At 44.7% G+C, this 26,545-nt stretch overlaps 1 protein-coding gene and 1 long non-coding RNA gene across 5 annotated transcripts; both read left to right on the forward strand.

Annotated features, from left to right (window-relative positions):
• Positions 1–79: 79 nt before the first annotated feature.
• Positions 80–15,949, forward strand: LOC104018090 (E3 ubiquitin-protein ligase RNF4). 4 transcript variants are annotated; one of them, XM_087736234.1, is made up of 8 exons: positions 81–217; positions 5,923–6,087; positions 6,609–6,729; positions 7,482–7,561; positions 8,583–8,592; positions 10,239–10,404; positions 12,660–12,708; positions 13,056–15,949. In XM_087736234.1, exons 2-8 carry the CDS (start codon positions 6,079–6,081, stop codon positions 13,203–13,205), a joined length of 585 nt encoding a protein of 194 aa, XP_087592360.1. In that variant the 5' UTR covers positions 81–217; positions 5,923–6,078; the 3' UTR covers positions 13,206–15,949. The 4 variants fall into 4 exon arrangements, with proteins under 4 accessions (XP_087592363.1, XP_087592360.1, XP_087592361.1 ...); XM_087736235.1 differs by having other exon boundaries at positions 202–332; XM_087736236.1 differs by lacking the exon at positions 81–217 and adding an exon at positions 1,870–2,503.
• A 5,149-nt stretch (positions 15,950–21,098) lies between these two features.
• On the forward strand, positions 21,099–22,621 carry LOC148051353 (uncharacterized). Its single transcript, XR_015699750.1, has 3 exons — positions 21,099–21,208; positions 21,730–21,850; positions 22,607–22,621. It is a non-coding gene; the product is annotated as an uncharacterized LOC148051353 (long non-coding RNA).
• Positions 22,622–26,545: the final 3,924 nt, after the last annotated feature.

Raw genomic sequence — 26,545 nt, forward strand, 5'->3', positions numbered from 1 at the left:
CCGCACAGGCCGCACGCCCGCTCCGCCCCCAGCCGCCGGCGAAACTACAACTCCCAGCACACCCCGCGGCCGGATAAGAGGCGGGGCCGCTCGCCTCACCTCTTCCTAATTGACGTGCGCGGCGGCCATTCCGCGAGCCGCGGGATCGCGGTCCCCCCAATGGCGGGAGAGCGGGGGCGGGCGTTGCCCTACGCCGCTGCCGGGCCGGGCGCTGGGGGTGAGTGCTGCGGGCCGGGGGCTCGGTGGCGGGGCTGGGAGCGGCGCCCGGGAGCGGCACCGGCGCCTGCGGGCCCGCTCTGCCTTTCTGAGGCGCCCGGGGCGGCGGGCGGCAGGTGAGGGGAGGGGGGAAGGGGAAAGGGGAAAGGGGAAGGGGAAGGGGAGAGGCAGGGGGGAGGGGGGCAGCCGCGCCCGGCTGCGGTGGGGGAGGGGCGGGCCGGGCCGGGGCTGAGGGGAGCGGGGGCAGCGGGGGCTCCTCCCGCCGGTGCGGGCAGCCGGGCCTTGCGCGGCGGGGCCGGGGCGGCGCTGCCCTTTCTCTGGGGCGGGGACGGTGACCCCAGCCCCTTCCCCCGGTCACGGCCCTGCTCGCCGCTGCGGCGGCCCTGAGGGGCTCCCCCTCAGCTGCCGCCGCCCTGCCCGGACTCCGCCTGGGCCGCCCGTGTGGCGTGTCCCGCTCCCCGCCGCCGTCTCTTATTTTTATTTTTTGCTCTCCGCCGCTCTGCGGGGCTCCGGGGCCTGCGAGCGCCGCTGCCCGGCCCTCGGGGCCGGGCCGGGCCCGGCGGCGGCTTCCCTCATCGCCGGGCGGCCGGCAGCGCTGGGGTCCGGGGGCGGCTGGGCCTCGTCCTCCCTGGAAAGCGAGAGCAGCCGGGCCTTGCGGGCGGGCTGCTCGGCCTCTCCCTGTGCTGGCCGGGGCGTAAACTGCGTCTGCGGCCAGGGCCGCTCCGAGGGTGTCCTGAGAGCTGGGGAGGAGGCCGCGGCGTTCCCCTCTCGGCGGCAGGAAGAGGGGCGGCCCAGCACGGGCAGGAGATGTAGCTGCGCGAAGTCGTTGGCCTGTCCTCCCATTTTGTGTGACAGCAGGAGCGGAGGGAAGGCTTCCCTTCCACCTCAGCGTCCCCTACACCTCCGTTACAGGATGAGAAAAGAGGCAACTTCTTTCTTTTCTTCTGTATCGGATTTTGGGACTACTGAAAATAAGCTGTAGCCTCTTTCAGAGGAACTTATGCACATAAGAGCAACGAGGAGCTTTTCTTGTGGCCAGTCTGTCTTTCTTTGTTGTTTCTGAAATAGGATATTTGGCCAGCTGAAAGTTTTGGGTGTGTTTTGTTCTCTGGGTGTTTTCTTAGCTTCTTTGTTTCGTTTTGGATTTGGGGTTTGTTGTTGTTTGGGTTTTTTTCGTTAGGCTGCTCATAAACATATGTCTTATTTGTCTGTAGATGTAGCTGACTGCTTAGAGCAGTAGGATGGTAGGCTTTTTCTCTCTCATCTTTTTTCTTTTTGTAGTGCCTCTCGCCCAGCTTTTGTAGTATGGGACTGCTTATTTTGGATAAAACATAATAGACTCAGCTTCTGTTTTCATTGAAGTTGGTGTAGTGCATCTGAAAAAATGAGAACGTCTTTAAAGGTACTGGAAATACATGATAGGCAAGTTTTGAAAAAGTAAAATGTCAGATTACTGTTCCCTGTGATAAAAATATCTGAAGACTAGCACTTTGTGATTGGTACCTGTATCTTCTGACCACAGAAATTTTTTTAGTATGTGCTGCATCTTTGATACCGTGTTTCCTGTTGTTAGGAGCGCAAAGAGAGGCCTTCAGAGTGGAAATGAGAAGCAAAGTCTTAAAGGCAGAGCATATCATCTTTTGAGAAATACAGCTGTTTTTGTCACCTGTGCCTTGCACACACCAAATATTTAGACTGACATTATTGCTTTCTTCAAGTAGTTACTTTAGTGTATTTGTAGTGGTTAGGATAATTGTAAAGTAAAGTCTTGTTTATGTTAGTCAGACATGGTAAAAATGTCTACCTCTTGCTTAAGCTGATTTGCCTCAGTTCATGCTAAGCATGTGGGAGACCAAGACTTTGTTTTCAGAGTGGTGTAAGAAAAGTTTTCAGTTTATGTTGTTTAGAGAATCCATTTTTTTGGAATTGTAATTCAAATGTGTTAAATTAGGTTAACTTGAACTCAGTGAAAATGTTAACTTTTTTATAGAGGAAGAAATTTAACAGGAGACTTATATGATGAATATGGGAATCAATATTCTTTTACTCCTAGTGTAAACATTCTTAATTTAGATGACTTTACCTTTATTTTTCTCAAGTATCTACCTGTACAGAGAAAGGTTGGTAGATATAGTCCTTAAAACGCTAGCGAGTTAGCTAGAATAAACCTTGAACTTTGTTGTTTTCAGGACAGCACTACTTACACCCTTGGGAGAGCTAAATGACAGGAACAATAACTGCATGGGCAGAGCTCTGTGTATGAGAGGAAGGGGAGTGGCTTTTTCTGGTATGGTATTATCCTGCAGTGGTGCAATAAAAAGTCTGTAAAAGTTAAAAGCATTTATTGGCTTATGAAGTTGATCTGCTAAGTTTTCACATTTAAAAAAAGTCCTTTTCTACTTTTTTTTTAAAATCTGAATTCTAGAATTTTGATGTCTGGATGCATCTTGTTACAGGTGTAATAGATGAGCTCGCTAATGGCTTCAGCTGGAGTTACTTGATGCTTATGGGTTAGGGGGGAGGTTGATGCAGTAACTCTACTTGTATTATCCAGTCTTGGAGGTCTTGGTGCTGGGTTTCACAGTGACTGCTGGGGCAGGAGCATGTAAACCTTATCATTTAATTTGGGCTATCCCATCCTGTATAACAAATCATATTATTAAATTGAGTGGTCCTGAGGTTTTGAAAATCTTTAAGGAATTCTTATTGATGAGTGTGTCTCTAAATGGGCAAAACTCGGAACTGTTGTGTTTACTTCTGTTCCTGTGTGCTACTAGCTTGATCTGTGGTGTATTGAAGAAAGTAAGCTTTGCTTTATTGTTGCTACCCATTCTTACAGTTCAGGTAATTAACTTTCAATGAAGTTTCCTGAGTAAGCCAATAACATGGAAATCTATAGCCCCACAGAAGAGGTTTGCTCTTACAAGACAAAAATGTTGCTGGATCATGAGACTCCTTCCATAGTCATAATAAATTCCAGCAGTCTGATTTTCTTTATAAACATGACTCTCCGGAGTTGAGTCATGTTGGTACTGATGAACCTGCCTACGATGATTTATTTTAAGGTGGTTTTACAGTGTTGAGCTTCCTTATGGGTATCGATTCTCAACTTACTTCTTCAGAAGAAGCTTCTGAAGAGGTTAGGATTTGAGCCATTAGCAGCTAGGACACTTGTACCTTATGTATACTCCCTGTATTAAGTATAAAAAAAGCCTGCTGCTGATGTTGTAAGATTCTGAAAATACAGCCATCATAGTAATCCTGTAAATAATCTGTTCCTTGGTATCTTGGTAAAGAAGTATGTGAATATTTAACGTAGGTAAGGTGGTCTTCGCATGACAGGTCTTCTATTGTGTATTACTTTGGTTTTCTTTTCACCATAGTTTTCAAATTTAAGTTTTTTTGGGTTTTGTTTGTTTGTTTGGGGGTTTTTGTTTGTTTTCTTCTGCCATGGCTGCTCTTTGGCACTCAAGCCACTTGTGGTCAAAGAGAATCTGTGCAACTGTTTATGTTTGGAGTCATCCCAGGTGCTTGCTCCCCCCTGTATTTTTAATGCTGTCTAAAGATACTTTGTCAACATACCATTGCACTGGGTTGTATTCAGTGTTAAATCCGAAAAGCACTGAGTCTTGTGAAATCTTCTGGATGTTTTACATACAAAACTATGCTGTCTAGTGAATGCATCAGACTTGTTTTTTGCTGTCTTTCAGCAGTGCAGATAAGTCAGTGTATCAGACTGCTCTACCAGGTTCTATTTAAAAACAATTCTAACAACTTGTAATTTAAAGTAAATGTATATAAAGTTTATTTCTTTATAATCCTCAGATGCGTGTACAAAATAACATTTCCTAGCTTTTTATTGTCCAAGTGTTTTTTTCCAATTCCATATCTGAGGAGAATCAAGGAAAAATGTCTCTTGGCTTTCTTGATGAAATAAACTTATAAAGAATCTAATGGCGTAACTTCTTGATATACTTCATGTGTTGCTCAGTCTCGTTCATCCTCCTGCTGTGTGTGGGAAACTGCTTTGCCTTGTTTCTAAAAAGCTCCAAAACCAAACCTATGAATAATAATCATGTGAGAGAGGAACTCCTATAGCACCTAGAAGGTGTGCTCACAGAACAGTCTGTCTGGTTTGCTTTGTATAAGTGCAGAATTAGGCATGGTTTTGTTTTAAAAGTTCTTCCCTATTACAAAAATTCAGCGAAGTGAAAAAAATAGGATCTTCCCAAGAATGCTGGTAAGGCTGGCAGAAAAGCTTTCTTCCTTAACTGATGAAATGAAGTCTAGGCCTTAAGAACAGTGGGGTGAAGTGCGCAAAGAGAACTCGCATTACCTGGACACAGATTGTTATAAAAATGCTTGCGTAGGGGAGTCCTGTACTGAGGAAGCAGGGGGCTGAAAGTCAGTTCCTGGCTTTCTCCGATAGGGAGCAAACTCTGATCCTTAATCGTCAACATCCCAGGTGAGAACATAAGGCTATTGCTCACATTTGCGAGAAGAACTTTTGGGTAACTACACATATAAGTTTAGATTTTTAAAAAACATCTTAAAAAAATATTACAACTGTCAAAACTGATTAGGTTCCTATTAGGAGAGGGAGTTATGCATAACAGTTCTGAAAATTTCATCTACTGTGACCAGAATCTGCCTGTGGGCTCACTGCTAGTTAAGTCTGACATATAGTAAGTGGTCCAAGTTAAAAAAAAAAAAAAAAAGCCATGTTGACTTCCATTTTAGCTTTTGCAATACAGTGCCAGTTTTAAAATGACAAAATGGGAGAAAATTGATGAGTGGCACAATGTGTTGCTTAAAACTGTGCATAAATCTATTTTTGGGCTTAGAAAAGTAGCAGATTTAGTGTAAGGATTTTTCTCAAGCCTGTTTTGTTTTAATAATGTCACAATTCAGTGTTAATGGGTTTCTTAAGGAAGCAAGTGATTGAAGAAATATAAAGAAAGTTTAAGAGGATAAAAATCAGTCAGGCTTCCTTTAACTCAAGGTTATCATTGACTGCCGGTGCCATTCCATCCCACTGCATGGCCTCAGTATTTCTTAATCTGAGAATAGGTTAATAGTGTGCGTGCTGGTCTTTGAAGCGTAGATCAAGGTCAGTATCAGGAAGACACTTCTGCAGTTCTTGTTTAGCATAATTGTTTTTTCCTGGTCCCAGCACTGTCTGCCCGCCCAGCTCCTCATTGTGTGTTGGACACAGGATAATTTTACCATAACCAAGCTTTAAGATATGAACTTCAGTACCGTGTCAGATACTCATAACTGCCTTTATGCTTGCTATTCACCTCTTCCTTCTTAGCAGTTCGCTCTCTGGTGGGTAGGGGCATGCACACCTACAGTTACCACAGAGTGGCTACTATACACTCGTATGCTCTTGATTCCTGCCCGCACACAAACATTGCCTCCAGAGTCAGTCAGTTGTTTTTCAGTTAAACTTAATTGGGATTCCTTAGTATCTTTCTAGTTTGCTAACAAACTAGCTTGTTCTGGTGCTTAGCTTACGAAAAGGCTAAGAATGACCGAGACTTCAGGCCCCGCTGTAGGTGTCTGAGGCTCAAACACCAAGCTCTGGGACTTCCCCTCCAGCTTTGGACAGAACCTGGTGACTCAGGAATGGGACTCTTGGAGAGGGGGTGGATGTAAGAGAGCAACCGTTACAGACAGGTAACCTTCTCTCTTCTTTTCTTACAGGTTTGGAAGAAGATCGTTCTCAGATACTGAGAAATCTGGACTTTTTAACAGCGTACTACCTAAAGGAATAGACGGAATTGTAGCTTCCTTGCAATTAACTTTGTTGGTGTTGGTACCTCTTGCTTTTTTTTCTGTGGTTTTAGATCAAGAAACACCATGAGCGCAGTAAGTATTTTACTGCTCAAGGCAAACCTGATTCTTAAAACGTGTTGTTGATGGTGCCTCTGTAAACGTTTTTAAGCGTTTGCAGTAAATGCACTGGAACACAAGCATATGAAAGCTTCGCGTAACTGCACGTTCTGTGCTACTTCAGATGTTTACTCTCGCTGGGTGCTAGCAGTAGTTCAGAAATGCTTACAATGCGAGCAAAAACCTTAGGTCAGACTGATTCCGATGGCTGGCTGGAAGCGAACATCTGACATAACTGTGAACTAGTCTTCTCACTTCTCTCAAACCATCACGATATGTTTTTTCCTTTGTGACCCAACTGGTAAGACATCTGGGGTGATGTCTGTTCCTTGATGCGAGGCGTTCAGGTAGGAACGACCCACCCACCGTTCTTTGCCTGTTGCAGCCTTTCAGGGGAGTGTTTTGTGCCTCCTTGTGTGCTTGCATTGGTGCTGCAAAGATGAGGGCCACGTTAACATTACTCCTAAAGAAAATGCTAAGGCTTTGCTCTCTCGTAGACTCAACGGAAGCGCCGTGGAGGAGCAGTTAATTCTAGGCAAGCTCGCAAACGAAACAGGCTGGTGGCTTCTACTGCAGAAACGGCTTCAGAAGCAGAGCCAATAGAACTTGAAGAAAGTGGTAAGCTTTCTTTTTAACTTGGGAAGAACGTACAGTGCCTCTGGAGGGTTGGGGTCTTAGTTAATGTGTATTTCTGCCGGTTTCTAGGCCCTTTGCTGGGGAGGAAGGGAAACCTCTGATTTTAGAAGGCGCCCAGTGTGGCAGCTATAAACAACAAGCCTACTGACAGGTGTTGTAGTTTGTTACTGAGGTGCGATGCATTCACCACCAGTGATGAGTTGTCTAGGAAAGGTGCTCAAGTGCTGCTCAGCCATCTGAAAGCCCCGTCTGATGAGCTGGGAGTTACTGCAGCTGCCGCTCCAGATAATGGCAGACTAAGTTTGGCAGCTCCAAGTTTGCAGAAGATAATTCAAAGTTTGTCATTAGTCGTGCCCCATCCCTCAAGGGAAAATTTACAGCATGGTACTGTAAAATCATTGTATCCTCTGGGATTCATGCATTATTCTGTGTGATAAACGTTGTCCTACGTTAGAGGAATAATCTGTTGCTGTGTCCCTCCCACAAGCTGGTGGCGTACAGCAGAACTGTATGCGGAGCTCAGCCGCTGTTCCTCTTGCACTGCGACTTGCAGGAGACAGCGGTGGTAATGCTCTGCGCTGGCTGTTGAGGGCAAAGCCTGAGTGAACTGTTGGCTGCGTTCGTGAAGAGAGGGGGGATAGGGCAAGGCTGAATCATACCTCAGCCTGTTACATACTGGCAGGCAATTGTATTCCTCTGCGATCTCTGATCCTTATGTGCGTTGTGTTTTAAAGCTGGCGAAGAAGTAGTAGACCTCACATGTGAATCTTCTGACCCTGTAGTCGTTGATCTAACTCACAACGATTCTGTTGTGGTAAGTAGTGGATGGCACACCTATCTAAATCTGGTGGTCAGATTAGTTTTGTGTTGTGCTTCCTGATAGAATCGGGCTTTAAGGATAAGTTTTAAGTTCAACGTTGACTTGTCAGTGCCTGAAAGCCATGCGTTACAGGTCAACACCGAAGCTGCTCTGGAGGTGCACTTGCAGATAGTGAGAGGGTAACCTAGAACAGCTTTTTGCTCCAGGACTTGGGGAGAATATCTGCCGGTCATGGGTAATGTAAGAGAAGGAGATGCAATTGAAAGTTGAAGCTATGATAGATACATCAAAGGTATAGGCCAGTCCTGTCAGAGAGATGCCAAGCACGACTGTAGCTGACCGGGGTACAAACTAGTTCCTTTTATTACTCCAAGAAGTCTTAAAAAAAATCCACTTTATAACCTCAGTTTATAACCTCAGTTTTGGGATGCCGCTGCTGCCGTGCAGAACCAGAAACGAGCAGCAGGAATAGCGTGGGGGTATCTCCTGCTGGGATTGTTCCCGAGCCTTGGCACAGGAAAGGCCTGGAACTTTACGACACAATCTGCATTGCCCCGGCTCTGGTTCCACCAAAGGCAACAGCGGGTTTGGGTTTACTGTTTTTCTTCTTCAGCAGCTGTTAATCTAATTTGAAGTGTTTCTGGCTATCACACCTCAATTTTGCCTGTTTGAGGGAGAAAGGGGGAAGGAATCTCCTCCAGCCTGAGTCAATTGAGGGTACTGAAAGAGGGGAGCAGGGAGGGGGGTGTTCAGATGGTTCCGAAGCTGCCTCCACTTCTGTCCCTTTGCAGCAGCGGGAGCAGAACCAGAAGCAACCACTTGTTTTCAGAGCAGCGGCTGATTTACTGTTGCTTTGGACCTTCTTAATCAAAATAAGAGAGTGGCATCCTGCCTTTCTTAGCTTGTTCTGTTGTGATTGCTCGGCTTATCTGGTGTTTGTATGTAATGCTGGGGGTGCACACCAAAGTCTAATGGTGTTTTCTTTTCTCTCCCTTCCCGTATGTATTGATGCAAGATTGTCGAAGGTGAGTTGACGTTTTACAATTGATAATGGAGTTGTCCTAAACCCTCATTTGTTTTGTTTCTTTTCCGATGAACTTGAGCAGCATGGATTGAAGCTGCATTTCCCAAAAGACAAAGGAGAGTGCTAAAGTATCTGGGCAGCGTCTCAGAGAATGGATCCAATCTGTGTTTGATAGTGGCTGTCAGAGCTTGTAGAAAGTACCTGAAATGAAATACAGGAAAGCTGCTCAAATTATGTTTTCTTATTTTCCAAATGCAGCAGTTGAGTAAGCCCAAAGTTGATAATGATTTTAATTAGCACTGGAATATCTGCTTTGAATAAGAAAATGTTGAAAGGCTTTTTTTTAGCCTGTATTGCAGTGAAGGAACTAAAGAAGAAAGTTATTTGTGGTCTTAGTTTTCACTTTTGTTATGTAGTCTAACATGCCACAAATTTAGTACTGAGAAGTATTAACGAGTGTGGGGTTTTTTCTACTTTAGGTGTTACAATAGTTATAGGTATAAAGAATTTAATCCTTTACACCTTTCAGATCTTCTGATTATAATATCTGAGATGTATTAGTATGTTGTTAGCTGCTTACTTTAGAATGTATTCTGTTCTGTGCTCTGAAAGAAGCAAGAGCAAGTAAAAGTACTTGCAATAAATGTTGTAGGTGGATACTTATGCAGGAAGGAACTTCAATTTTGAGGCTATTAATGTAACTTTAATTGTTGAGTGCTTGATTATTGTTACATATACACTGGAGTTGCAGAGTTTATTCCGTGCAATTTCCAATTGTTAAAAAGCAACAGCAGTTCTTTAACCTTTGGATGTTACAGACCAGGCAATTAAACATTTTTTTAATCTCCTTTTATCTTGGGCAATATAACTCCATTTTCAAGTTACCTTAACTCAGGAGGAAGATGATGAAAATTTCAAAGGAGATACTGCTTTAAGTATTTTTACAACTTCCAAGTACTGTTCTTAAAAAGACTCATTTTATAGAAACTGCCTTTGAGTGGGGAGGTTTAGTTTAACACAGACAAAGAGTGGAGCAGTTTAGCATCATGCCTGGATAGAGCAGTGAGGAACCACAGCAGCTCCATAATTTACATTTTTAGATTTAAGCATCTATTCTATCACTTTTGAAACTTTATGAACAAAGCATTCTGTGTTTTACCAGGCCTTTTTGTTGTGCATGTGCTACCTTGCCATGCTACTTGGAAACTTAACTTCAGTCCTCTCTCTCTCTCATATCACACTGCAATTGTTGCAATTCCTCAACATCGTATCGTAGTGTTCTCTGTTAGTAAGAATCAAGAGAGGTAGCTTCCCTTGATAGGGGAGATTTATTCGCAGGTAGTGTAACTATGAAACTTATGACACCAAGAATCTTTAAGATCGTGTCTTAGCTGTTTGTAGGATGAACAGAGCAAATGTTTTGTGTCGATATGTAGCAGAATATTCACAATGTCTGGAAATGTTCAGCCTTAATATTTAGGAAACTAGTTTGTTTAAGATTGCTTTTAACCCAGCTGAATATGGTCCATTTAAAATATGAACCATTACAGGCTATTTATAATCATGCATTTCAAGGATAGTTCGAGGGAGAGGTGTGTATATATGTATTTTACCTAATGTATCTAAGTTACCAAAATTAAATTACAGAGAATCAACGACAAAGGAGAAATCTCAGACTAAGAAGCCAGCGACAGTCGGACAGCTGTGTACTGAGTAGCGATGATGAAGATGAAACAAGAGATAATGATGTGTATGTGACAGATAAAGTGTCTCGAGAATTGGGACCACTGGAAGATGACACTGCAAGTTCAAAGTATGTATGCCTCATGACCCACCAAACATTGAATTTTGCTTTTCCTATACATACAGGACTAAGTTATATTGCTATAGTCGGCTTTTTGAAGTCTTAATTTAGTCTAGTTAGTTCCCTCTTCCAATGAGTAGTACAACATCACACTTCACATGATGACCAAATGATGCCATTTGCACTTTAGGGTAAAAAGCCAGTCCAAGACAGATGTACAACTTTGCATACAGCCTTAAAGGTGAGTGTGGGGGTATGGCAAGGAAGGAGGATTAGTCACAGACCATAGCTCATAATGTATTGCATTTACTTTTCACGCAAAGCTCTAGCAGTGATGTTAGATATGGAAATATTTTTACTGGTGTTGATGAGGCTTGGTATCACGAGACTGGCAGGCAGCAGCCTGGCAAATTCCAGTAAAAACTATTACTCATTCACTGCTTTCTTTACACACTGTGCCAGTTAACTGCCTTTTTCTCTCGGAGTGGTAACTGTTCTTCCCAAGGTATGCTTGCAAGGCAATTGTGGAGGTAATACTGTTATGGCCAGTTTTTGTTCTGTCCTGTGTATGTTGTGGAGCTCTGATGTTTGCATGCGAGATGGTGATCTTGCTGTTCGGGTCAGGTGCCTGCACAGTAAAGACCCCATTCTGTGGAGAAACAGTAAACTCCTGCTGTAGGAGCACTCCATTATGTTAAGAAAGATGCAATGTATGAGACTAATTAAATGAAATCAGGAGTCCATGTGACCAAGGAAGACAAAGAACATGAGAATTGTGGTATAAACATTTTTTTAAAAAGTGTTTTGGGGGAAAAAAATACAGGTTTTAATAAAGCTGGTGTGCTTTGAGCCTTTTAGACTACTGGAAGGCAATGTAGGAGAGAACTTGGGTATGGAAATTTTGGGTGTCAGGTCTTAAATATGCCACCAAAAGGGCTTACACTAGTCTAAAACATAGTGCATTTAACAGATGGATTTATAGATTTTTTTAAATTTTTGTTGTTAAGTATGTAGGTGAATAAATCCCACTAATTACTTAATATAAAAAAATTAATGTTTTGTTCCTTCAATCTCAAACTTCTCTGTTAAAGAACATGCCTTCCTGCTCTGTTTAGGTGAGGCTGAAACAACGCAGTGCTGCAGCATTTAACATTGACAAAAAGGTACTCATGCTGGAGATTGCCGAGTAACACTGTAGACGGCTCTCTGGCAGTGTTAGACTTGCTTATATGAAGGTTATCATCAATTGTAATTAATTAGTGAGTTGGTATTATAGCTGCTGCATAAAGAATTTGAGTAGTAAAAATGGGAGAACTAATGGAGTTAAATTATGTATGTGAAACTAGGGGTAGATGTTAGTAGTGCTCACTGCTTGAAGTTAAGATTATGGGATAAAGGATATCTCATGCTTTCTATTCCTGTTTTAATAAGTTACAAACTGTTGCTCAGCATGGCCGGTGACATAATAAAGCCAAATGTTTACAGTAAAGACTGAAGCAGCTTGCTGTGGTCGTTTAAAATAGAGATTAATTTGTAAATAAAAGTGGCAGGAAGCTCTTTCTGACAGAGAATACTGTTCAGCACTTACAGTATGATATGTTCCTTACACAAATAGCTATGTCTGTGAGTAAGTGTGTGTGCAATACAGCTGCCGTGGAGGCTGAAGGCAGGAGAGGTACATCTGTAACAACAGCTTGCTAACAGCCACCAAGTCAGTCTTCCTTCTCTGAACTAGAAATTTATTTCTTAATATTCCCTCACATTAGTGTGTTCCTGCCCTACATTTTATAAGGAAGGAGTTCTTGGTATGAATATGTTACTGGACTGGGATGTTGCTAAATTAAAATAGAGGATGTTTTAATTTGGCAATCTCTTTCACACTAGAATGAATACTTTCCAAAGGACAGCTAGATGCTTTTATTAAAAAACTTATTTAGGACCCGTTGAAGATTAATACTGCCATACGTATGCTGCACAGTGCTATAGACTGCTGTTACTTCTAATAGCAGAGCAGGGTGACTAACTGCATCTTCCCCCTAACGAAAACCAAGACACTGGTTCCTTTTGGCAAGGGAGGCCCAAACTACTTAGGAAGTGCAACAAACTGGGAGAGTTAAAGGTACGCAGGGATCTTCAGATGAAACGCGTCCTGCCTCATCTGCGCAGCCGGATGATTAAACCATGTTTTATGTATCGGTAACCCTCAATGCACGGTGAAATTAATGGATGCATGTTCTTTCTGGTTTTGTTCTCTCTACCGCAAGGCCGTCTGGTACTGTTAGCTGTCCGATTTGCATGGATGGCTACTCGGAGGTAAGGATCCACATGTTGTCATCGTTTCTTTTTGGTCAGAGGGGGAACGGGGCAGAGGGTGGGCAGCGCAACTCTGCTGGGCTGTGTGGGATGCCACGGGCAGCGGGCTTGAAGTACAGACCTCGGGCTGAAGGCGAAACTAGCTTGTAACTCCGAGTCATTTCGTGGTGGTGTACGTAGAGGGAGAAACACTTCCCAAGATGGCACTGAAAGATCTTTGGGTTCCTTATTACTGTAGCAGTGATGTACCGATTGCAGCTGCTCCCAAGTCCTATTTGCCTGGTGCCAGTAGACCAGCGAGGTTGAATTCTTTACTCCAATACCTGTTGCGGTTTCTTTTCTTCCAGATTGTGCAGAGTGGACGACTGATTGTGTCAACCAAATGCGGCCATGTCTTCTGCAGTCAGTGCCTCCGTGATTCCCTTAGGAATGCCAACTCTTGCCCGACCTGCAGGAAGAAACTCACTCACAGACAATATCATCCCATTTATATATGAGTACTTCTATTTCTCAGGACAGACTCAACTGGATTTTGGGGGAAAATGTCATGTTTTCAGTGCTCTGAAGACTTAAAAGAGCAGCAGGTTGTGCACACATCCAAATAAAACTGGGTTTTTTGGAGAATAACTTGTACATATATAGACAGCTTTTTTATGGTCCAAGCTGCTCCTTGCTATGCCCCTGGTTATGATGTTAAATTTACGACTGTCTCTGAACTAGACCAGCAGCCTGTATCAGCAAGGAAGCAGCTAATCCATTTCCTTCTACTTTTTTAATGCTTAAAGAAGAGGGGTCTGACTATTTTGTTATTTCCTACTCTTTAAATTACTGCCACCATCGCGTACAGCTATGGAATAGTTTCCTTTCAAAATACAGACGAACGATTTGCCGTTTCATTACGCTTTTGGTTTTACCCTGTAAGAAGCTCATGACTCTCTTGCTTTCTGCTCTACCATCTTTGCCCACGTAGAGTAAGTTCTGTAACGATGGATCGTTTTATCATAAATCAATATTAAATTGACAACCAGGGTAATGCAATAAAATAACCTGCTGTTAACCAGCAATCAGGTTTTTTAAGCAGAAGGCTTGAACGTGTAGATGTCTTTATGAACTCCGTGAGATCGAAAGTGCATAGACAAATTGCAACGTGTACAATGTGAAAATACTTATTTGAATGTTTTAACTGCCAAGAATTCCTGTATTTGGATCACAACACAATTTATGTTCTAATGGGATGAGATGGTCTCTTGGGTTTACTACTGTTCTGTAGCGCTCTCTCCTGATAACTAAGGAGAATATAGTCTTCTCTAGGCTTGCTAGTGATGAATAAGCAGCAAATCGTATGCTTTCCTCTTGTCAGCTGAATACCAAACTACCTACAGATCTTCTTTCTGTATCGAGTGTACCCAGCGCAATGCTTAAAGTTCGGTACGTTCCCTTCGCTGTTCTCTTCAGTTGTTATTCTGACACCTGACCGGTTTTAGCCTGGTGCGTAGGATTAAAAATTAAATAATTGTATTGCCATGGATTTAGGAAGCGGAAGCTTTAAGACATGTTTGGTAGCAATCTTGACTTGGCAGTGCTTTTTGAGAGAGAAGTTTAATCTCCCTTTGCCCTTAGGGTTGTCCAGCTTTCTTTAAGGGTGCACTTTCAAAAAAGGAGACAAGTCAGCCACATGTCCTAGGAGGGAGAAGTCCTCTATTGAAGCAAGGCAGGAATACACAGGTTTATGCACTGTTATCCAGTCACTTTGGGTTGGTTTGTTTTGTTTTTTTTTTTTCAGGACTGAGTTTTAAATGTCTGCTTTAAACCTGTTACAGCTAAAATCTGCAAGCTGATGTGGAATCCCACGTGAGCTGATACACACAGGATTATAGTAATTAAAAGTAAAGGAGGTGATTAAAATCCGTATTTTATGATCCACATACGCAGTAGCCGCGTCTATGAAGGTTGAAATTCAGTCTATAAAAGAAGTCCAAAATTAAACTCGGATGCCTTTTGGCAGCTGGTTGGTTATGATAAACCATGAGAAGCACAGTTCTGTGCTCTGAAGCAGCACAGTTGTAGGATGCGTTTAGTTAACACCGATATCTGATGTGTCTTTGCCAACCTGTCCTAGGGACCTGTAGGAAGCCTTTAATTAAAGCAGCTCTTCTAATTCGCTATCTCAAGTTCTTTATTGAAGATTGCAACCCAGAAGTAAAGGTTTGGGTTTTTTTATTAGGATGTTTAGGGATGTTTCTGGATGTAGTAATACAGACAGAGTTTTGTTTGGAAAGGCTAGCTTAAGAAATGCAATACCTTCCCCACGCTGGCTTGGAATAGCTTTGGTTCAGCCCTGTTATCAGGAATATGCCGTTTCTGCAGCGTGGCAATATGGTAACTACTAAAAAGTTACACGCGTTCAGTTACTGTGTGCTCCCATGGGTAATATAAACTACAAGCAAGGACTACAGCAGTCTTAGGATAGTGCGGTGACAACAGCGGCTGGAATTTGGGTCCCAAAAACCATAGAAACGATGAAACAGTACTAAAGGTTGCTTAAGGCATTGATTGTATGAAGAGAAGCAGCCCAACATTAAAACTGCCAAGATATTTCAGGGCCACAGAAGCAGCTTTCTCCCAATAGCTGAAAAAAGAGGAAAAAAAAAAAAGAAATACGGCCAGTTTTCCTTGGGCGGCTACTGTGCGAGAGGGATGATAAGAAGAGGACTTGCGGGATTACCTCTGGGGATGAGGGTGAGTCGCGTACCCGTGCATCTTCCGCAGCGTACGAGCCATAGCCTGAAATGACTTTGCACAACTCGCTCCATGTAAATATCACTTTATAGTTTGTGTCTCACTAGATCTAATGGTAATTTAGATACCACAAACTATAAAATATTTAACAAAGAAGTTTTTAGCTTTTGTGTACCGTGTGAAGTACCACAAATTTTGTGCATCTCGGAATGAATTTTAAGTCTCACTACATGGAAGAATACTAAATTGCGTTACACACTTTTTTTAGGGAAAAAAACCCAGAAACCCCAGTATATTTGAGTTCCAGTGATGTTTCACATTGGCAAGAAGTGATAGATAATATAAAGATTTTTTCATTATGTAAATGTATGTCTTGTTGTATATAGTTCAATTTTTCCTGTATTTAATTGTATTCATGTCTGTCTGTCCCATCTATGTTGGACTCTGCTGGTAGGCAAACAGTTCTTTTAACAAGTGGAAATAAAACTATGGATTTGATCAATCGGAAGCGCTCGTTCTTTTAATCCCACTGTATTAATTGGTTTGGAGGGGAAAAAACATCCTAACTCCCCAAACCTTTTAGTTCTTTGGGCCAGTGTGTGTCGTAGGGGGAGAAGGAGGCGGGAGAGAGGAGGGGATGGCGGGGAGCGGGGGGAACTGGTGCGAGAGGGCTGACGTTAAAGGCCGGCAGGGTGTTGGGGTATCGCCCTGCTGCGAAGCTGCCGACGAAGCTCGCGTCGCCCGTTGCAGGCGCGTGGTGTGGGTGAGGCACCGCGCTGGAGAGCGGGCGAGGGGGAATGGCGAGGAGGGGAGCCGGCAGGTTTGGAAGTCACTGTAAAGCTTATTTTACTTCTTCTCCAAACAACCTAAATAGATGCTGTTCCCTTGAAGTTTTTTTCCTGTCCCTCTTATTTGTCTTACGTTTTTCAGAAGTTTCTTCAAGGAAAAGAAGGAAAACCCCATTTCTATTCAGGCTGGCCATTTATGTATGTATAAGCAATTTATAGGGCACGTTCACCAGGGTTGTCTCTGTCTGCAAATGCACTGCATTAGAGGTCTACTTGTAATCTTACTTATTCAGTCGGTCTTAGAACAAGAGTTTTATGGCGGACCTGAACAGCTGCCGTGTGAGTAAATGTATTATTCTGAACTACGTTGCTGCTAATAACAGTCGTTAAGTGCCTATTTTTCCTATTGATCCTCGTTTACAGCACTGATGCCTTTCTGCACCTTCTAGTTGCACGTTCTGCTTCCCTGCCCCGCCTGCCCTACTCCTGGCTGTGCTGGGGCACAGTTTTCCTTTCTGGTAAGAAAAAGGTTCCCTGCGTTGTAGGATTTCAAAATGAGTCTGCAAAGAGAGCTCGCGTTCCCTGGGCAGAGAACGTTACGGAAATGGTCGCCTGGGCGAGTCCCGCGCTGAGGATGCAGGAGGCTGAAAGTCAGTGCCCGGCTTTCTCTGACAGCAAATCCAAGCCTTAGTCTTCTGCATCCCAGGTGAGAACATAAGGTGATTTGCTCATGTTTGTGAGGAAAATTCTTGAGTTACTATACATGTAAGTGTAGGGGGTTTTTTGAAGTATTTCCTGTCATGTGTAGCAGAAATCTTACAACCATCAAAACTGATTAGGTTTATGTTTTGGGAGGGGCTTATGCATAACAGTTCTGAATACTTCACCTACTGTGACCAGAATCTGCCTGTGGGCTCACTGATGGTTACGCCTGGCACGTAACAGGTAACCTAAGTCATTTAAGAATAGAATAGGCTATTTCAGTCGGAAGGGACCTGCGATGATTGTGTAGTCCAACGGCCTGACCGCTGCAGGGCTGACCAAGAGCTAAAGCACGTTGTTAAGGGCACTGCCCAAATGCCTCTTAAACACCGATGGGCTTGGGGCACCGACCACCTCTCTAGGAAGCCCGTCCCAGCGTTTGACCGCCCTCTGGGTAAAGAAATGCTTCCTGATGGCCAGTCTGAACCTCCCCTGGCGCAGCGGTGAACCCTTCCCACGCCTCCGATGACCGGATCCCAGGGAGAGGAGCTCGGCACCTCCTTCTCCACGTCCCCTCCTCGGGAAGCTGCAGACAGCGATGAGGTTGCCCCTCAGCCTTCTTTTCTCCAAACTAGAGAAGCCCAGAGTCCTCAGCTGCTCCTCACAGGACATGTGCCTTCCAGCCCTGTCACCAGCTTTGTTGCCCTCCTCTGGACGCATACGAGTACCTGAACATCCTTCTTAAATTGCAGAGCCCAGACTGCACACGCTACTGAGGGTGAGGCCGCCCCAGTGCTGACTACAGCGGGATAATCCCCTCTCTTGACCGGCTGGTTATGCTGGGTTTGATGCACCCCAGGATGCGGGTTGCCCCCTTGGCTGCCAGGGCGCACTGCTGGCTCCTGCTGAGCCTGCTGTCAGCCAGCACCCCCAGATCCCTCTCTGCAGGGCTGCTCCCCAGCCGCTCCTCTCCCCGTTTATACTTGTGCCCGGTGTTACTCCATCCCAGGTGCAGAATCTGGCACTTGGACTTGTTAAATTTCATCCCATTAATCCTAGCCCAACGCTCCAATCTATCTAGATCCCTCTGCAAGGCCTCTGGTCCTTCAAGAGAGCCAACAGCACCTCCCAGTTTGGTATCGTCAGCAAACTTGCTAGTGGTGCATTCAGCTCCTGCATCCAGATCATTGATGAAAATATTGAACAGAACTGGCTCTAGAATTGAGCCCTGAGGAACACCGCTGGTGGCCGGTCACCAGCCAGATGTAGCCCCATTCACCACAACCCCCTGAGCTCTGCCCTTCAGCCAGTCCTTCACCCAGTGCGCTGTGAACCCGCTCATCCCACAGCTGGACAACTTGTCCATAAGGATTCTGGCAGGGACAGTATCCAAAGCCTTACTAAACTCCAGAAAACCTACATCCACCGCCTTCCCGTCATCCACTAGGCGGGTGACCTTATCAGAGAAGATTATCAAATTATGTGAACCCATGTTGACTGTGCCTGATGATTGCACTATTCTTTAAATGCCTTTCAGTACTACCCAGTATGATCTTCTCCGTAATTTTTCCAGGAACGGAGCTTAGCCTAAAAGCTCTGTAGTTCCCTGGGTCTTCCCTCACGCCCTTCTTGTAAACTGGAATAACACTGGTTGGCTTCCAGTCACCAGGGACCTCCCAAGGCCTTTGGCAGGTGACCAAGAGGGGTCCTGCCATAACATCTGCCAGCTCCTTTGGTTCTCTGGGGTGAATCCCACCAGGCCCCATGGACTTGGGAACATTCAGCTGATACAGCTGGTCCCTGATGATTTCAGTGCCCACAAATGGGAAGTCACTGTTCCCACACTCAGGGTCCTCTGACTCAGGCAGCACTCAGGGCAGCCCAAGGTCTATCAGTATTATTAAAGACTGAGGCAAAGAAAAAAAAAAAAAGCACGTTCAATGCCTCTGCTTTATCTTCATCCCTGTTAGTCAGGTGACCATCTCATCTTCAACAAGTATGGGGCCAATATTTTCTTTAGACCACCTTTGGCTTTTGCAGTCCAGTGCCAGTTTTAAAATGACAAAATGGGAGAAAATTGATGAGTGGCGCAATGTGTTGCTTAAAACTGTGCATAAATCTATTTTTGGGCTTAGTACAAGGACCAAACTTAGTGTAAGGATTTTTCTCAAGCCTGTTGTGTTTTAATAATGTCACAATTCAGTGTTAATGGGTCTCTTAAGGAAGTGATCGAAGAAATACAGAGGAAGCTTAAGAGGAAAAAAAAAATCCGTCAGGCTTCCTTTAACTCAAGGTTATCATTGACTGCCGGCGCCATTCCATCCCACTGCATGGCCTCAGTGTTTCTTAACCTGAGAACGGATTAATAGCCTGCTAATTAGTTTTGATCTTTCTACTGACAGAGGCAAAAGAAAAAAAGAAAAAAAAACAGGGGGGGCCAGGGGAGATCCCAAAATCCATAATGAGACTGTGATGAGGAGAATGCAAAGGTCATCCAAGCTTTGGTACGATGACTTTTCCTTTTAACTCACGGGGACTTAGGATTCTGTGATTGGATATGCACCCAGCTCAAACCTAACATCAGCGCGAGTCCTCCTGACCTCTTCAAAGTCCTTCATTTCCGACTTCAGTACAGACGGTGAAGTTTGCGGGAGCCAGAGTAAACTCAGCAGTGGTCAGTTGTATACTGGTCTGTGTATTTAGGAGGACTATAAACTAGTTATGGGTTGGTTGTATGCCTTTAGGTGATGTCTTTGTGTGTCCATTGGTGCTCTTGTCTTGCCTTGCCTGAAGCCCCTACAACTCTTGTTTAGAGAAGACTAATTACCTGGGAACTATCAACTCCAGAAATCTGGCATTGGGCATTATTTCACTTTGGTTTTGAGGCCATAACATGATGTCTACACCTTGACAGCAGCCCCACTCCATCCCTTTTCTAGGATAACAGTGTTCGCAGTCTACATAGAGACGAGGGCCTACACAGTCCACCGGAATGGGCGCCTTTGAAGCTGATGGAATAATCCAGAACTGTGACAGGAGCGGTGAGCTAAATCTTCTAGAATGTTTGGGACCACGGAGGACTCGTGTAGTCAAGCGGCTTCGTCGCAAAAGCAGTGGATTATCCTGCGTACGCGTTTCTTCCCACTTGTTCGCTGCGGTTTGCTTTGTCACAGCTCCGGGAGCAGCTTTGGCCTGTTCCTGGCTGTGCCCTTCTTCTGAAGGACTCTGTGCTGCTCTTTGCAGCGTAGGTCAAGGTCAGTATCTGGAGCAAGTGCATTTCTGCTTTGCCTTCCTGGTTTGTTTGACCGCAGTGGAACAAGTCTTCTAGTAAGACTTACCTTTGGATTACGTTACTTAACTAGCTTTAAGGCTTGCCAGGGCTTCTGTGCTGTCAGACCTGTAAAAAACATACAGGGGCAGGGAATTCTAGATGGTTTCAGACCCACGGAGGAAAAAAACACAGTGTCAAGAGGCGGGGGTTTTTTAAGATGGATTTGTAACAAAGCTTTCTGTAGGCTTGGTCATTGGACACCGAGTTGTCTGTCAAGGCCTTTTTTCGGTCTTTTGTGCAGTAAAATGCACGTTGCCTGGCAGGCTTGATTCCTAGGCTTTCTAACCGCTTTACAATTTCTTTCAAAGAAAATATTTCACCTACTGATTTGTAATGCCTTCTCTTCTAAAATTAGTTATTTGGCTTGTTTGGGGTCCTCCTGCTGCCCCCCCCCCCCCCCAGCTCCTCGTTGCATGTTGGACACAGGATAATTTTACCCTGAGCAAGCTTTAAGATGTGAACTTCTGTACTCCACACAAACATTGCCTCCAGAGTCAGTCAGTTGTTTTTCAGTTAAACTTAATTGGGATTCCTTAGTATCTTTCTAGTTTGCTAACAAACTAGCTTGTTCTGGTGCTTAGCTTACGAAAAGGCTAAGAATGACCGAGACTTCAGGCCCCGCTGTAGGTGTCTGAGGCTCAAACACCAAGCTCTGGGACTTCCCCTCCAGCTTTGGACAGAACCTGGTGACTCAGGAATGGGACTCTTGGAGAGGGGGTGGATGTAAGAGAGCAACCGTTACAGACAGGTAACCTTCTCTCTTCTTTTCTTACAGGTTTGGAAGAAGATCGTTCTCAGATACTGAGAAATCTGGACTTTTTAACAGCGCACTACCTAAAGGAATAGACGGAATTGTAGCTTCCTTGCAATTAACTTTGTTGGTGTTGGTACCTCTTGCTTTTTTTTCTGTGGTTTTAGATCAAGAAACACCATGAGCGCAGTAAGTATTTTACTGCTCAAGGCAAACCTGATTCTTAAAACGTGTTGTTGATGGTGCCTCTGTAAACGTTTTTAAGCGTTTGCAGTAAATGCACTGGAACACAAGCATATGAAAGCTTCGCGTAACTGCACGTTCTGTGCTACTTCAGATGTTTACTCTCGCTGGGTGCTAGCAGTAGTTCAGAAATGCTTACAATGCGAGCAAAAACCTTAGGTCAGACTGATTCCGATGGCTGGCTGGAAGCGAACATCTGACATAACTGTGAACTAGTCTTCTCACTTCTCTCAAACCATCACGATATGTTTTTTCCTTTGTGACCCAACTGGTAAGACATCTGGGGTGATGTCTGTTCCTTGATGCGAGGCGTTCAGGTAGGAACGACCCACCCACCGTTCTTTGCCTGTTGCAGCCTTTCAGGGGAGTGTTTTGTGCCTCCTTGTGTGCTTGCATTGGTGCTGCAAAGATGAGGGCCACGTTAACATTACTCCTAAAGAAAATGCTAAGGCTTTGCTCTCTCGTAGACTCAACGGAAGCGCCGTGGAGGAGCAGTTAATTCTAGGCAAGCTCGCAAACGAAACAGGCTGGTGGCTTCTACTGCAGAAACGGCTTCAGAAGCAGAGCCAATAGAACTTGAAGAAAGTGGTAAGCTTTCTTTTTAACTTGGGAAGAACGTACAGTGCCTCTGGAGGGTTGGGGTCTTAGTTAATGTGTATTTCTGCCGGTTTCTAGGCCCTTTGCTGGGGAGGAAGGGAAACCTCTGATTTTAGAAGGCGCCCAGTATGGCAGCTACAAACAACAAGCCTACTGACAGCTGTTGTAGTTTGTTACTGAGGTGCGATGCATTCACCACCAGCGATAGATGAGTTGTCTAAGGTGCTCAAGGGCTGCTCAGCCATCTGAAAGCCCCGTCTGATGAGCTGGGAGTTACTGCAGCTGCCGCTCCAGATAATGGCAGACTAAGTTTGGCAGCTCCAAGTTTGCAGAAGATAATTCAAAGTTTGTCATTAGTCGTGCCCCATCCCTCAAGGGAAAATTTACAGCATGGTACTGTAAAATCATTGTATCCTCTGGGATTCATGCATTATTCTGTGTGATAAACGTTGTCCTATGTTAGAGGAATAATCTGTTGCTGTGTCCCTCCCACAAGCTGGTGGCGTACAGCAGAACTGTATGCGGAGCTCAGCCGCTGTTCCTCTTGCACTGCGACTTGCAGGAGACAGCGGTGGTAATGCTCTGCGCTGGCTGTTGAGGGCAGAGCCTGAGTGAACTGTTGGCTGCGTTCCTGAAGAGAGGGGGGATAGGGCAAGGCTGAATCATACCTCAGCCTGTTACATACTGGCAGGCAATGGTATTCCTCTGCGATCTCTGATCTTGATTCTAACGTTGTGTTTTTGAAAGCTGGCGAAGAAGTAGTGGACCTCACACGTGAATCTTCTGACCCTGTGGTCATTGATCTAACTCACGATGATTCTGTTGTGGTAAGTAGTGGATGGCACACCTATCTAAATCTGGTGGTCAGATTAGTTTTGTGTTGTGCTCCCTGATAGAATCGGGCTTTAAGGATAAGTTTTAAGTTCAACGTTGACTTGTCAGTGCCTGAAAGCCATGCGTTACAGGTCAACACCGAAGCTGCTCTGGGGGTGCACTTGCAGATAGTGAGAGGGTAACCTAGAACAGCTTTTTGCTCCAGGACTTGGGGAGAATATCTGCCGGTCATGGGTAATGTAAGAGAAGGAGATGCAATTGAAAGTTGAAGCTATGATAGATACATCAAAGGTATAGGCCAGTCCTGTCAGAGAGATGCCAAGCACGACTGTAGCTGACCGGGGTACAAACTAGTTCCGTTTATTACTCCAAGAAGTCTTAAAAAAATCCACTTTATAACCTCAGTTTATAACCTCAGTTTTGGGATGCCGCTGCTGCCGTGCAGAACCAGAAACGAGCAGCAGGAATAGCGTGGGGGTATCTCCTGCTGGGATTGTTCCCGAGCCTTGGCACAGGAAAGGCCTGGAACTTTACGACACAATCTGCATTGCCCCGGCTCTGGTTCCACCAAAGGCAACAGCGGGTTTGGGTTTACTGTTTTTCTTCTTCAGCAGCTGTTAATCTAATTTGAAGTGTTTCTGGCTATCACACCTCAATTTTGCCTGTTTGAGGGAGAAAGGGGGAAGGAATCTCCTCCAGCCTGAGTCAATTGAGGGTACTGAAAGAGGGGAGCAGGGAGGGGGGTGTTCAGATGGTTCCGAAGCTGCCTCCACTTCTGTCCCTTTGCAGCAGCGGGAGCAGAACCAGAAGCAACCACTTGTTTTCAGAGCAGCGGCTGATTTACTGTTGCTTTGGACCTTCTTAATCAAAATAAGAGAGTGGCATCCTGCCTTTCTTAGCTTGTTCTGTTGTGATTGCTCGGCTTATCTGGTGTTTGTATGTAATGCTGGGGGTGCACACCAAAGTCTAATGGTGTTTTCTTTTCTCTCCCTTCCCGTATGTATTGATGCAAGATTGTCGAAGGTGAGTTGACGTTTTACAATTGATAATGGAGTTGTCCTAAACCCTCATTTGTTTTGTTTCTTTTCCGATGAACTTGAGCAGCATGGATTGAAGCTGCATTTCCCAAAAGACAAAGGAGAGTGCTAAAGTATCTGGGCAGCGTCTCAGAGAATGGATCCAATCTGTGTTTGATAGTGGCTGTCAGAGCTTGTAGAAAGTACCTGAAATGAAATACAGGAAAGCTGCTCAAATTATGTTTTCTTATTTTCCAAATGCAGCAGTTGAGTAAGCCCAAAGTTGATAATGATTTTAATTAGCACTGGAATATCTGCTGATTTGAGAAAGCGCCCAGTATGGCAGCTACAAACAACAAGCCTACTGACAGCTGTTGTAGTTTGTTACTGAGGTGCGATGCATTCACCACCAGCGATAGATGAGTTGTCTAAGAAAGGTGCTCAAGGGCTGCTCAGCCATCTGAAAGCCCCGTCTGATGAGCTGGGAGTTACTGCAGCTGCCGCTCCAGATAATGGCAGACTAAGTTTGGCAGCTCCAAGTTTGCCGAAGATAATTCAAAGTTTGTCATTAGTCGTGCCCCATCCCTCAAGGGAAAATTTACAGCATGGTACTGTAAAATCATTGTATCCTCTGGGATTCATGCATTATTCTGTGTGATAAACGTTGTCCTATGTTAGAGGAATAATCTGTTGCTGTGTCCCTCCCACAAGCTGGTGGCGTACAGCAGAACTGTATGCGGAGCTCAGCCGCTGTTCCTCTTGCACTGCGACTTGCAGGAGACAGCGGTGGTAATGCTCTGCGCTGGCTGTTGCGGGCAGAGCCTGAGTGAACTGTTGGCTGCGTTCCTGAAGAGAGGGGGGATAGGGCAAGGCTGAATCATACCTCAGCCTGTTACATACTGGCAGGCAATGGTATTCCTCTGCGATCTCTGATCTTGATTCTAACGTTGTGTTTTTGAAAGCTGGCGAAGAAGTAGTGGACCTCACACGTGAATCTTCTGACCCTGTGGTCATTGATCTAACTCACGATGATTCTGTTGTGGTAAGTAGTGGATGGCACACCTATCTAAATCTGGTGGTCAGATTAGTTTTGTGTTGTGCTCCCCGATAGAATCGGGCTTTAAGGATAAGTTTTAAGTTCAACGTTGACTTGTCAGTGCCTGAAAGCCATGCGTTACAGGTCAACACCGAAGCTGCTCTGGAGGTGCTGCTTAGCAAAACCCTTCCTGGGCACAGCAATACAGCCTTGTTTTCTCCGGCTGTTGTAAATCTGCATGGGTACTTTTCTTGAAAAAAATGGCTGGTTAAATCCCACTGAATCCGACTGATAAGTACTAAGCTTGAGGAATCTGGAAGACTGAACACTAAGGCATTGAAGAATTCTATGGAAATGCATATTGGACCTATGTTTGAAGATCTGTACAGCAAAAATAAGTGGATGTCATGAATGTGGCAGTAAAACTTAGGCTTAATCCTTACAAGGTTTGGGTCCTAGTTTACCAAGGCCTTAGATATTCAAAAGCTCATCGTCTGGGCTTGTCTTCTGGCATCTAGTAAGTAACCTGACTTGAAGGGTTAAAACGTGACTCTGATTTAACACTTTAGACAGAGTTCACGTTCAACACAAATGGACCTAAGAACGCATCAACATCTATGAGTATCACTTGCAGATTGTGAGAGGGTGATCTAGAACAGCTTTTTGCTCCAGAACTTGGGGAGAATATCTGCCGGTCATGGGTAACGTAACAGAAGGAGATGCAATTTGAAGTTGAAGCTATGATAGATATCGTAGATCAAAGGTATAGGCCAATGATTTCAATACAAAGGGAAGGAGATCACAGTAAGCCTTTACTTTGAAGGCTTCTCCTTCACAACTATGAAGTGTTTAGTTGCAACGTTGGTCTAAGGTTCTCCTGTCAGAGACATGCCAAGCGCAACCATAGCTGACCGGGGTACAAACTAGTTCCGTTTATTACTCCAAGAAGTCTTATAAAAATCCACTTTTTGTTTTTCCTGCTATTTCCAAAGCTAGAATAGTACTCGATCCAGTCCACACTGCAGTTTATAACCTCAGTTTTGGGATGCCGCTGCTGCCGTGCAGAACCAGAAACGAGCAGCAGGAATAGCGTGGGGGGTATCTCCTGCTGGGATTGTTCCCGAGCCTTGGCACAGGAAAGGCCTGGAACTTTACGACACAATCTGCATTGCCCCGGCTCTGGTTCCACCAAAGGCAACAGCGGGTTTGGGTTTACTGTTTTTCTTCTTCAGCAGCTGTTAATCTAATTTGAAGTGTTTCTGGCTATCACACCTCAATTTTGCCTGTTTGAGGGAGAAAGGGGGAAGGAATCTCCTCCAGCCTGAGTCAATTGAGGGTACTGAAAGAGGGGAGCAGGGAGGGGGGTGTTCAGATGGTTCCGAAGCTGCCTCCACTTCTGTCCCTTTGCAGCAGCGGGAGCAGAACCAGAAGCAACCACTTGTTTTCAGAGCAGCGGCTGATTTACTGTTGCTTTTGACCTTCTTAATCAAAATAAGAGAGTGGCATCCTGCCTTTCTTAGCTTGTTCTGTTGTGATTGCTCGGCTTATCTGGTGTTTGTATGTAATGCTGGGGGTGCACACCAAAGTCTAATGGTGTTTTCTTTTCTCTCCCTTCCCGTATGTATTGATGCAAGATTGTCGAAGGTGAGTTGACGTTTTACAATTGATAATGGAGTTGTCCTAAACCCTCATTTGTTTTGTTTCTTTTCCGATGAACTTGAGCAGCATGGATTGAAGCTGCATTTCCCAAAAGACAAAGGAGAGTGCTAAAGTATCTGGGCAGCGTCTCAGAGAATGGAT

The sequence above is a fragment of the Nipponia nippon genome, unplaced genomic scaffold (genome assembly GCF_047370975.1).
Source record: "Nipponia nippon isolate SJK-2023a ecotype South Korea unplaced genomic scaffold, ASM4737097v1 scaffold_6, whole genome shotgun sequence".
In the NCBI taxonomy this organism is placed as follows: domain Eukaryota; kingdom Metazoa; phylum Chordata; class Aves; order Pelecaniformes; family Threskiornithidae; genus Nipponia; species Nipponia nippon.